The sequence below is a fragment of the Pristiophorus japonicus genome, chromosome 21 (genome assembly GCF_044704955.1).
Source record: "Pristiophorus japonicus isolate sPriJap1 chromosome 21, sPriJap1.hap1, whole genome shotgun sequence".
Taxonomy (NCBI): domain Eukaryota; kingdom Metazoa; phylum Chordata; class Chondrichthyes; family Pristiophoridae; genus Pristiophorus; species Pristiophorus japonicus.
The window spans coordinates 70,239,915-70,253,157 of NC_091997.1; the positions used below are offsets into that span (position 1 = coordinate 70,239,915).

The 13,243-nt window shown below is 44.7% G+C and overlaps 1 protein-coding gene across 1 annotated transcript in view; it reads right to left on the reverse strand.

The window, feature by feature from the left end:
- The window catches only part of LOC139234096 (cholesterol side-chain cleavage enzyme, mitochondrial-like), a 33,615-nt gene extending 21,450 nt beyond the window's left edge, over nt 1-12,165 (reverse strand). Inside the window, exons 1-2 of the mRNA XM_070865024.1 lie at nt 11,860-12,165; nt 2,787-2,942 (exon numbers count right to left, since the gene is read on the reverse strand). Of these exons, the coding sequence (XP_070721125.1) occupies nt 2,787-2,942; nt 11,860-12,131 (428 nt within the window). The 5' untranslated portion in view covers nt 12,132-12,165. The remainder of the gene's footprint in view (nt 1-2,786; nt 2,943-11,859) is intronic.
- Between the last annotated feature and the right edge of the window lie 1,078 nt (nt 12,166-13,243).

Sequence of the window (13,243 nt, forward strand, 5' to 3'; positions counted from 1 at the left end):
CGTGTCCGTGCCGATCGCAAAAGAGCTACCCAGCCTAATCCCACCTTCCAGCTCTCGGTCCGTAGCCTTGTAGATTACTACACTTCAAGTGCACATCCAGGTACTTTTTAAAGGTGATGAGGGTTTCTGCCTCTACCACCCTTTCAGGCCGTGAATTCCAGACCCCCACCACCCTCTGGGTGAAGTAATGTTTCCTCATCTCCCCTTTAATCCTTCTACCAACGACTTTAAATCTATGCCCCCTGGTTATTGACCCCTCTGCTAAAAGAAATAGGTCCTTCCTATCCACTGGATCTGAGCCCCTCATAATTTTACACACTTCAGTGAAGTCTCCCCTCAGCCTCCTCTGTTCCAAGGAAAGCAACCCAGCCTATCCAATCTTTCCTCATAGCTAAAGTTTTCCAGTCCTGGCAACATCCTCATAAGAATCCTCTGCACCCTTTCTAGTGCAGTCATATCCTACCTGTAATGTGGTGACCAGAACTGCACTCAAGCTGTGGCCTAACTAATGTTGTATATAGTTCTAGCATAACTTCCCTGCTCTTGTATTCTATGCCTAGGCTAACAAAGGCAAGCATCCCGCATACTTTTTTAACTACCTTATCGACCTGTCCTGCTACCTTTATAAATCTGTGGACACGCACTCCAAGGTCCCTCTGTTCCTCCACACCGCTCAGTACCCTCCCATTTATTATGTATCCCCTTGCCTTGTTGCCCTTCCCCAAATGCATTACCTCACACTTTTCCGGATTGAATTCTATTTGCCACTTTTCTGCCCAGCTCACCAGTTCATCGATATCTTCTCACAGTCTGGAGCTTTCCTCCTCACTGTCAACCACACGGCCAATTATTGTATCGCCTGCAAATTTATTTTTCATGCCCACAACATTTAAGTCTAACTCATTAATATATACTACAAAAAGTAAGGGACCGAGTACTGCGCCCTGTGGAATCCCACTGGAAAAGTATCGACACTGATAATCATGGCCTCTATCCTCCAGCACGCTCTCTATCTCTTTGAAACCACTATTATCACCACCTCCCTCAAAATAACTCCTCGATCCCTCACTCTCTCCAACCACCATTCCAACTCCATCTCTCCCTTTCTCTCTCAAGGCCTGGAACACATTGTTGTCTTGCAACTCCAATCCCGTCTTCCTAGACCTGTCTAATTGAGCCCTCCACTCTGGCGTGTACCCTGGTCAAAATCACGAATGATATCCTGTGCAGCTGTGACCAAAGATCTCTCTTGGTCTTCCTGACCGCTCTGATGTTTTCAACATAGATGACCACTCCATCCTTCTCCAATGCCTCCCTCTTCACAGTAAGCCTCTATGGCACTACTTTCTCATGGTTTCAACCTTACTTGATGTAACAAAGTCGCTGTACTACATTAGCAGTTCAAGATGATCCACTGCCACTTTTTCAGAGCAACTAGGGATAGGCAGTAACTGCAACCTTGGCAATACTGCCTATATCCAGAGAACAGATTGGGAAAAACAACACTGCTTTAGACAGATTTTTGAGCGATAAGAGAGTCAAGGGTTATGGGGAGCGGGCAGGAAAGTGGACTTGAGGCCACAATCAGATCAGCCATGATCTTATTGAATGGCGGAGCAGGCTCGAGGGGCCAAATGGCCGACTCCTGCTCCTATTTCTTATGTTCTTACACTCCACCAGTTTCTCCTCCCATGCTCATAAGACCATTCCCTATTTGTTTCCCACTCTTCTCCACTTTGATATCATCAGAAAACATGCAGTCGGCTTCCATGTACTCCAAAGACTTCCAGCTATATATTTCCATCTCCATTTACAATGCCGGATGAGATGCTAAATCGCGGCCCCCGTCTGCGCTCTCAGGTGGACGTCAAAGATCCAATGACACTATTTCGAAGAAGAGCATGGGGAGTTGTCCCCAGTGTCCTGGGGCCAATATTTATCCCTCAACCAACATCACTAAAACAAATGACCTGGCCGTTACCACATTGCTGTTTGTGGGAGCTTGCTGTGTGCACATTGGCTGCCGCATTTCCTACAATTACAACAGTGACTACACTTCAAAAAGTGCTTCATTGGTTGTAAATCGCTCTGGGATGTCCAGAGGCCGTGAAAGGCACTAAATGTAAATGCAAGTCTTTCTTTCTGCTACTCTAATGCTTCTCTTTGCTGACGCCCTGAGTTCTACACTCTACAAACCGTAACTCATCCAAAAATTCCATTGCCCACATCCTATTCTCCGAGGTTTGTCAATACTCTCTGACTTCCAATCTGCCTATGCATCAAGTTCACAATCCTTGTCCTCTTCCTTCCTGGCCTCGACCTTTCTACCTCTGCAATCTTATTCAGCCCTATGTTCCTGTACCTGAATATAAGAACATAAGAACATAAGAAATAGGAGCAGGAGTAGGCCATACGGCCACTTGAGCCTGCTCCGGCATTTAATACGATCGTGGTTGATCCGATCAAGGACCCAGGTCCACTTCCCTGCCCGCTCCCCATAACCCCTTATCTGTTAAGAAACTGTCTATCTCTGTCTTAAATTTAAATATCTGCTCTTCCCATCCCAGCCTCCTTTACTTATCCCCTCTTGGCATTCCACCTATGCCGCTTTGCTTGCTACATCTTTCCTCGCCTTCAAAAGCCACCTAAAACAATACTTTTGCATTCTTGCTTTTGAAGATACTTATATATATATATGCAAATTGTGGTGTTGATTTATACTTAAAAATACAGCATCTCTGCAGTCAGAAACTAAAGTGATTAGTTTGACATAAATTCAAACTTACTTCAACAGGACTCCATATTTTTCTTTTCTGTGGTCCCTGTAAGCCATCCATGGCCTCACCTTCAACCTCTCTGGAAAAATGCCCTCAGCTTTAAACAAGATTGCCGCATCCTCAGGATTAATAATGTTTACACTGTTGTGGTAGCCGATCTTTTCCCTGCAAATGGACAGAAAGCACATGGCAATAAGGGCTACCTGGATTCAGTAGCTGATTCACCAAACTGGGTTGAATATATGAATATAACAGAGGTCCCGGACAAGTATTTAGGGGTCGGAATTCCCGTTTATAACACCGCCCGTTAGCATCGGTGCTAGGCGGCTAATGGGCGGCAAAGGCCTACCATCGGTGTTAAGTGGCGTCCACGGCGCGGGAGAAATTCAGTCAGCTCTTTGGTAGAGGCGCCAAGTGATAATGCTGCCCCGTCTAATGCCACCCACGTGGTGACGCCATCCAGCGTGCAACGCCCCCTTGGCGCCGCTCCCGCGATATTTGGTTTGTACGGCAAGGCGTCCGCATCGCCTGGGAAAAGTGGAGGGAACATTGCGGTGCTCCAGCGTGTGCGCCCAGAGATCAAGGCAAGTTCCTTTATTTATTTCATCTTCTTTTCATTAGTTGTAACAGTGGGGAAGTTTGTGTGTGGGTCGGAGAAGTTTGAGGGTTTTTTTTTCTTCTTTTTTCTTCCCGTTTCCTGGCGGCAGCCTCCCGACGTGGAATTTAGCCGGCCTCCAGAGCTCCCGCCTGAGGATCAGCATGCAATGCCACATTTTACCGCTGCTCTCTCGTCTTTGACCGTAAAAATTGAATTTGTCAGTTGGAGCCTGCACCTATCGCCTGGCGGTAAAATCAGCTCTCGGGCGGTGACACCACCTAAAAACAGTGGTACCGAATTTCAACCCCTATTTAAACTAAATTCAGATGGATGACGGGATTCATTTTTGCTTATACAGCACAATTTGTATCATCTGTTCAACAGAAGCAATTGGAACTCCTTTCCTATACACACCTCTTTAGTCCCAGAATGAATGCATTCATTGCTTCGAATGTTATATACTTTATAAACTAGGCATGGGGCTTGTCTGAATCTATAGCTCAATTATATTATCATTATCATTATTATGAGCACATAAATAAATCCTTTCTAAATGTCACTGGTGCTAAAACTTAGTTAACGAGGAATTTGATCAAATGCTAACTGTCAATATTTTATGTATTCTTCGAATAATCAAACTTCCAATTGTTTACAACTAAAAATGCATACGAGCGATAAAACGGAAAAACGGCAAATGTTCGTAATGAAATAAAACCCAAAAATGTTGGAAATATATAGTAGGCCGGTCAGCATCTGACGAGTGAAAGGGCATGTTAGCGGTCTGGGTGTGAGTCCTATTTCAGATGAAGTTTCTCTATCTAAAACATTAATCTGTCTTTTCTTAGATACTGATGGAGCCGCTGTGTATCTCCATCATTTTAATATGTAAATATACATTTACATTTTAAATGTATTTAATACATAATTCTTCTGTATTAAAGAAATGTACGCTTAAATGAGTTATTCACTTATATTTGGGCGTTGGAGCTGTACCTGCACATAATCCTTTGCCCTCTTTATTTTATTTCCTGCTTTCTCCTTTTCATAGCACCTACTCATGCAGGGGAAAGTTGCGAGAATACAAGCTAGTCTCCAGCAATGTTCCCCCTGGGTGTCCTTGTACACGAATTACTGAAAGTTAACATGCAGATATAGCAAGCAATGAAGAAAGCAAAATTGGACTTTATTATAAGAGGATTTGAGTGTAAGGGTAAAGGCGTCTTATTGCAATGATATAGGGTTCTAGTGAGACTACACTTGGAGTATACAGTTTTGGTCTCCTTACCTAAGGAAGGATATACTTGCCATAGAGGGAGTACAAAGAAGGTTCACCAGACTGATTCCTGGGATGGGAGGGATTGTCCTATGAGGAAAGATTGAGTAGACTAGGCCTATATTCTCTAGAGTTCAGAAGAATGAGAGGTGATCTCATTGAAACATACAAAATTCTCACAGGGTAGATGCAGGGAGAATGTTTCCCCCCTGGCTGGGCTGTCTAGAACCAGGGGTCACAGTCTCAAAATATAGGGTTGGCCATTTAGGACTGAGATGAGGAGAAACTTCTTCACTGAGAGGGTGGTGAATCTTTGGAATTCTCTGCCCCAGAGGGCTGTGGAGGCTGAGTCTTTGAGCATATAGATCGATAGATTTTTGAATATTAAAGGTATCATGGGATATGGGGATCGTGGAGTTGAGGTAGAAGATCAGCCACAATCTCATTGAATGGTGGAGCAGGCTCGAGGGGCCGAATGGCCGACTTCTGCTCCTAATTCTTGTGTTCTTATGTTCTCTGTAAGCTGCACGCAGCTGTGCAGCGCTCCAGGGGACCCACACCGCCGGCTTGCCGGCTTTTCAATACAAAAACCATACATGGTATTTTGAATGGCCCACGCAGCCCCTTAAAGGTGCCAAACAAAATTAGAGGTAACATTGGTCTCCAGTACCCCATCCATGCAGCCATTCTTCATGTATCAGTTGCAACAGCGAGTCCAGATACAGGCCATTTAATCATGGGACATCTCATCTATCTTCATCTAGCAGCCATGCCCATGCATTTCTGCACAAGCCATTGAGTCAGAAGGCAGTGAGTTCAAGACCCACTTCATGACTCGAGTATATCATCTGGGTTGATACTCTTGTGCTGATGCAGTAGTACTGCATTATTAGAGATGTTACCTTACAGATACACATTAAACCGAGTCCCTGCCTGCCCTCGCAAGTAGATGTCAAAGATCCCATGGCACTATTTGAAGATCAGAGAATGTAGAATCGTAGAATCATAGAAACTTACAGCACCGAAGGAGGCCATTTCGGCCTATCATGTCAGCGCTGGCCGAAAAAGAGCTAACCTCAGCCTGATCCCACATTCCCAGCTCTTGGTCCGTAGCCCTGCAGGTTACGGCACTTCAAGTGCATATATATCCAAGTACTTCTTAAATGTAATGAGGGTTTCTGCCTCTACCACCCTTTCAAGCAGTGAGTTCCAGACCCCCACCACCCTCTGGGTGAAAAAGATTCTCCTCAACTCCCCTCTAATCCTTCTCGCAATTACTTTAAATCTATGCCCCCTGGCTATTGACTTCTCTGCTAAGGAAAACAGGTCCTTCCCTTCCACTCTATCTCGTCCCGTCATAATTTTATACACCTCAATAAATCTGTCCTCGGCCTCCTCTGTTCCAAGGAAAACAACCCCAGCCTAGCCAATTTTTCCTCATAGCTAAAATTCTCCAGTCCTGGCAACATCCTCGTAAATCTCCTCTGTAGCCTCTCTGGTGCGATTACATCTTTCCTGTAATGTTTCTCCAAGTATCTGACCAAGATTTATTCCTCAATCCATACAATGTAAAACAGACTGACTGGTCATTCTTCTCATTGCTGTCCCTGGAACCTTGCCGTGTGCAAACTAGCTGCCAAGTATGCCTAAAAAAAAACAATTGACTACACTTCAAAATGAATGAATTGGCTTTAAGGTGCGTTCTTTCGTAAATAGGACCATTCAATTCTGGCTGATTGTTTGGTCTTCCCTTGCCCAGGGATTCTGAAGCCCGTTGCAATTTTTTTTTTTTTTTACACACTATCATTTTGAAAATTTGTCATTGTCACGCCCTTCACAACAGTGTAAATCTCTGGTGTAACATTTTGCAGGTTAAAGGGCAACAATCAGAGACAGCTGGAGGAAACGCAGCTTTATCTAAAGAACTACAGAAGCCCCACCTCTCAATGGCACTGTTTGCTATCCCACATTGGACAGTGAAAGCCAGCTTAACTTTGGAAGCAGAAGTGATTAGAGTCAGAGCTTTAGTGAGCCGATGGGAATTCAAGGAGTGGAACGAGAGTGGCACGGAATGGTATAGAGCCAGAGGTGGGCATTAAATAATTGGGAGATAGGAGCCAAAGTTATCAACCATCAAATTAACTGGTAGATAGAAGCCAAATATATCATGCAGCAAACTAAGAGTAAGAAAAAACACAATGCTCCCAGAAAGCTTTTTTTAACGCAAACGAGCCAAAGGTGGGCAGCGGAAACGCTACAAGGGACACCCTCCCTAATAAAGTGCGACATCCCCACTGACACCTGAGAGTCCCTGACCCAAGACCGCCCTAAGTGGAGGAAGTGCATCCGGGAGGGCGCTGAGCACCTCGAGTTTCCTCGCCGAGAGCATGCAGAAATCAAGTGCAGGCAGCGGAAGGAGCGTGCGGCAAACCAGTCCCACCCACCCTTTCCCTCAACCACTGTCTGTCCCACCTGTGACTGAGTCTGTGGCTCTCGTATTGGACTGTTCAATCACCAAAGAACTCACTTCAGGAATGGAAGCAAGTCTTCCTTGATTCCGAGGGATGGCCTATGATGATGATGAGGTATAAAAAAACTAACACACAGATAGAAAATTGGAGATCAAAATGGAGAAATTGAGAAACAAAGAAAAGGCAAAAAAAACCCACATTACATTGCAAATAATATGTGTATTTTTTCCTATCTCCTGTGCATATTTTCCTCCAATTTCTTGTTCAGTTTCATATATACACCCACAATGGATAAAATGTCTTGATTGTTGAAGATATTAAATTAAATTATGACTCCCAACCTTTTCTTGCTCCATTTGACTTCTATGTATGTATTGTGTTAGGAAAATTTATAGAAGACTGAAAAAAGGAAAAACAAAAATCATACTCTGCTGCAAAGGTATGGTCACAATTCACAAACGTTGGGGCTGATTGGATGGAGCAAGCTATTTATGAATTATCATCATCATCATATGCAGTCCCTCGTATCAAGGATGACTTGCTTCCATGGCAAAACGTTCACAGGTGTTTCAATGAAGGACCTAAAACTCCAGGTCCGAATTAAAACGATGTTGAATAACCTGGTATTGCCATTCCCTGAGTTGGTCACTGGGGATGTGCTGAAGTTCTGTGTCTATTTGGAGCTGGCACTGCAATGAAAGCACCTTCATCCACTTTGCCTGGTGCCTTCTGTTGCCTGGGCCCCAAGCTCGGGAACTCCCTGCCTAAACCTCTCCGCCTCTCTTTCCTCCTTCAAGATGCTCCTTAAAACCGACCTCTTTGACCAAGCTTTTGGTCACCTGCGCTAATCTCTACTTATGCAGCTCAATGTCAATTTTTTTTATCTCATAATACTCCTGTGAAGCGCCTTGGGACGTTTCATTACGTTAAAGGTGCTATATAAATACAAGTTGTTGTTGCTGTATTAAGAGAAGTTTATTATTAGTTTTACAACTTTCTTTGCTGCTGTTCTCAGTGTTGATTCATTTTTCTTTGCAATTTATCCCATAGCATTTCCAGTTAGTTTAACTTGTGGTGCACATTAAGCAATTTTGGCATTCATTTACGGTGGCTATTTTCCATTCAAGGCTTGTTCCCAGCTGCAATTTCAGTGGACACAGCCATGATTCTGAGGTGGGCATCCCAATGGGTATTCTCTCTATTCGCGGGCAATGGAGAAGGAAGTGGAAGATTTTGGGAGGTTTGCAACCGAGGCAGCCTTGACTCATCCCCTTCACATTACCCAATTACCCAAGTGTAGAGACTAAGGTGCACCTGCTCCGATGTGTCTGAGGAGTTCTACTTTGGCTGCCTATGATTGAGTGGCGAGGGAATCACAAAAATGCTATCTCATTTAGCCAGACCTTCAACAGGCATGTTCCCAGGAGAAGGCCAGCTCTGTCAGTAGCTGTCAAGGTGACCAGTGCCTTAAACTTCTACGCAACTGGTTCCTTTCCCACAATGACTACTCTTCCAAAATGTACTTCATTAGCTGTAAAGCACTTTGGGACGTCCGGCGGTCGTGAAAGGTGCAATATTAATGCATGTCTGTCTTTCTTTTCTTTATTTCTTTCAGCAGTTTATCTGCCCAATTTCACAAGCAGCAGTGCACTGATGCACAAAGCAGAAAGCAAATGGTTTATTTTCCAGGGTTAACTCCTTCATCACTTTCCCCATCAATGGCACCAGCCAGCATAACACATTGCACTTTGTGGCAAATTTCCCCCAAATGCACAGGGCCATATGCTCCTTACCCCCAATCCCACAATCTTCATGAGCAGAAAGGGCTTCCATTCCATTAACCTGCAATTGGGCTGTGACCATTGGCGCACGCACAAAAAAATCTAGGCTGACGCTCCAGTGCAGTGCTGCCGGAGGTGTCGTCTTTCAGATGAGATGTTAAACCGAGGCCCCGTCTGCCTCTCAGGTGGACGTAAAAGATCCCATAGCACTATTTCAAAGAAGAGCAGGGGCGTTATCTCCGGTATCATGGCCAATATTTACCCCTCAATTAACATAACAAAAAAACAGATTATCTGGGTCATTATCACATTGCTGTTTGTGGGAGCTTGCTGTGTGCAAATTGGCTGCCGCATTCTCCACATTACAACAGTGACTTCACTCCAAAAAGTACTTCATTGGCTGTAAAGCGCTTTGAGACGTCCGGTGGTCACGAAAGGTGCTGTAGAAATCCGAGTCTTTCTTTCTTATAAATGCCGGTTATCCTTGTAACAGTCAGAACGTCTTCAGTATTTTGGCAAGACTGGGTGAATGGCCACCCGGGGATGATGCATTGTCTTTTCATCCCAAGATCAGGTCCCTTAAAAAAATCAAAAGGAAGTGCAGAAGAGCAATACAATGATACAGACATGGTCATCAAGATCATGGCAAGATACATCATTGAAATCTTGAAACAAAGACTCAAATGCTTTTCCAGATCAGGGGAAGTGTTGCAGTACAGTTCTGCCAACGTCGCAAAGCATGTTGCACATTGTGCAGCCACCGTCATTCAGACGTAGTATCAAGGAACCAATAGAAAAGGGGCCCCCGGCCATAACCACTGACCCAGGATACTGAAGCTGAGCAATAGGTATGCTCAATGAATGAGTCCTTCATCTCAGTACCTATTCAGCACAATGCACAAGCACTTTTGTTCACAGTCGTCCTACAAAGTGAAAAGGAAGACTTGCATTTATGTCGTACCTTTCACGACCACCGGACATCCCAAAGTGCTTTACAGCCAATTAAGTACTATTCGAAGTGTAGTCACTGTTGTAATTATAGAATCATACAAAATTACGAGACAAAAGGAGGCCATTTGGCCCATCGTGTCCATGCCGGAAATGTAGGAAAGGCGGCAGCCAATTTGCGCACACAAGCTCCCAGCAAACAGCAACGTGATAATGACCAGATAATCTGTTTTTAGTGATGTTGATTGAGGGATAAATATTGAACAGGACACCGGGGATAAACTTTTCAAAGTAATGCTGTGGGATCTTTTACATCCACCTGAGAGAGTAAACGTGGCCTCGGTTTAACGTCTCATCTGAAAGACAGCACGTCCGACAGTGCAGCACTCTCTCAGCACTGTACTGGAGTGTCAGCCTAGTGGACCAATATACTATCCCTGACATTGCCCTCTGGCTACTGAGACTACCATGGACACCAAACTATATCCTTGTTGCTATCTTATTATCCCCAACCCCATGTTTGCCATCAGTTGAAATAAAAGCAACCCATTTCATTCACCTTTATACTGTGAAGAGCATATATACTGAGCATGTCTTACACTTTCACAAAGGGAATGTATCATGGTATGTCGTGTGGCTTCTATTACCTAACAGTGTTCCATCTAAGTGATTGCCTGGTGGAAAGAGAAAAATATGGCACTTGGCTGCTGGGCGTGAATCTCTTGGGAAAGGAGTGGGCTGGTCCCTCTTTGCATTGAGGCATGCCACACCTAATGCTGCAGAGTCACACAATCTGAATTAAACCATGCTCCGAGAGCATGTACATTTCCTGAAAAAAATCAAATCCAACAGAGTTATTTAAAGAATAGCAGGGAGGGTTCTTTGCCAACATTCCTCCATCAAACAACAGCACCCAAAAAGGAAGTGAATAAAATACCAATACCTGTACAGGTGAAAATGTATCAATGTGAAAACTATACAGTGAAAAGAAACAGAATTTAGCTCACAATGCACAGTGGGAAATATTATTCTCACTCCAGATTTGCCAGTCTGCCCTGGTTGTATGTTATTGCCTAACTTGTGTAGAAATATAAATCATATATAACTCATTCCGATCTTTCCACTCTAATGATCAATACTCCTGATAAGTAGTATCAGTGCACATTTTGCTGAGGTGTTTTCGAATAAGGGGTTGCCCATTTAAAACAGTGATGAGGAGGAATTTCTTCTCGCGAATCTTCGGAATTCTCTGCTCCAGAGAGCTGTGGAGGCTGGGTCATTGAATATATTTAAGGTGGTGATAGACAGATTTTTGAATTACAGGGGAGTCGAGGGTTATGGGGAGCGGGCGAGAAAGTGGAGTTGAGGCCACGATCAGATCAGCAATGATCTTACTGAATGGCGGAGCAGGCGCGAGGGGCCAAATGGCCGACTCCTGCTCCTATTTCTTATGTTCTTATAATGATAACCAGTTTGCAAATAAAGCTTTTTTTGATTTTATAGTATGGCAGTTCATCAAAATGTTTGAAAGTTGTATGATGACATTTATGAGCCTATGGCATTGTTTAATTAAGTATTGTCTTTTGTAACTGCATAGAATTGCACATAAGTATTTGTGTAGAAATATAAATCTTATATAACTCATTCCGATCTTTCCACTCTAACGATTAATACTCCTGATAATTAGCATCTGCTTTAAGAACACATTTTGCAGAGGTGTTATATTCAGCCACGAATGATATTATCATTTGTACTATACAAACTTAGCTAGTTGTAATGCTCTGCAGGTAGTTTAAAATAAAGTTGGTTACGATTCATTAGTTAAGAGTCCATTAGCAAAATGTTGGCTCTAACATGTAATGCATTAATAATGCTTCTATCCTGTTAGGGTTTAGATTTGCAAATAGGTGAATGCTGTACACAAAAGTTTATGCACTGCATTTCGGAAAGTACTTATAACACTTCCGCCCCTTTATACACGTCCAATTCAATTGTTTCTGAAGATTGTTACCTGTAAATCGGGCCATACTTGTTGAAGTTATTTATCATGAGACTGTGCATATGTTTGATGCCATTGTTCTTCCAGAAGGTATAGGCATTGACCCAGTTGTTCCTCCAGGTGCCCGGCAAAGCATCGTAGGGTTTCAGAGTTTGGTCAGAAGATGTGCATGATTCACTTGTGCCCGAATGATCCCTGCGAACGAAGAACGGGTTTGCATGTTGCACGGAACTCTTTTGACCATAAATGCTGCTAGCAGAGAGTCGGAAACTTCCCCTGCTCATTATAACTTTAGCTAGAACAGCCGCAATGAGTTCAAGCGCGCTGTTCAAATCTGATTATTCTTTGCCCTGTGGGTTTTATATCGCACGCTCAAGGACTACTCCAACGCTGTTGAACAATGGCGTCACCCAAAGACAACATTTTAATCTTTATTTGTTAATGTGAAAGGTCATGGCACAATTCCAGTGGGTAAAAGACTACACGTCATGTTCTCTCTAGCTTATACCATGTCTTTCTGAGTATTAGCACCTGCATGTGTTTGCAGAGGGTTGTGGACCTGTGGACGAGGAGGCTCAAGCACGTGGGGAGATCCCGTCCGAACTGACCCCCGTCCGGACGGAATTCCTCATCGGCGCCAAACCCCGGAACCTCCCTCGGGAGCCGGCGCCTCACAACTTGAGCCGCCTCGGGGAAATCCCCTCCATGCCTTTCAGTTCTGCGCGGAGGGGTTTCCTGTACGGGCTGCTCCTGCACACTCTCAACTTTGCCATCCTCGTCTGCCGTCTGGACACGCCATGGCGCACCATCTTGCCGTCCGGAGGAGGCAGGGGTCCCCGATGGAGGGCACTCTACGCAGGGGTCCTCCCACTATTTATCGGGGACTTGGCCTGGAGGGTAGTGCACGGAGCAGTCCCGTGCAACAAATTTTTAAGCCGGTTCACGGACTCCCAGGCTGCCTGCAATTTCTGCGGTCTGGAAGAGTCCGTGTTCCATGTTTTTATTGAATGTACAAGGTTGCAGCCCCTGTTCCAATATTTAAAGGGGCTGCTCCTGAAATTCTGGTTGCACTTCAGTCCCACACTCCTGATCTTTGGGCACCCTGTGCGGAGGGGAGCGGGTAGGTCCGAGGGCCTCTTTGTAGGACTGTTCCTGGGCACGGCCAAGGGTGCCATCAGCCGGTCCAGGCAGCGGGCGGTCGAGGGGGTCATTCAGCCTGACTGCCTGCCTCTCTTCCGCGCGTACATCCGCGCCAGGGTGTCCTTGGAGATGGAGCACGCGGTGTCCACCGGTACGCTCGCGGCCTTCCGTGAGAGGTGGGCGCCGGAGGGACTGGAGTGCATTATAACCCCCGGCAACCAAATTTTAATTTGATTTTATGTTTTAAAGTTTAATT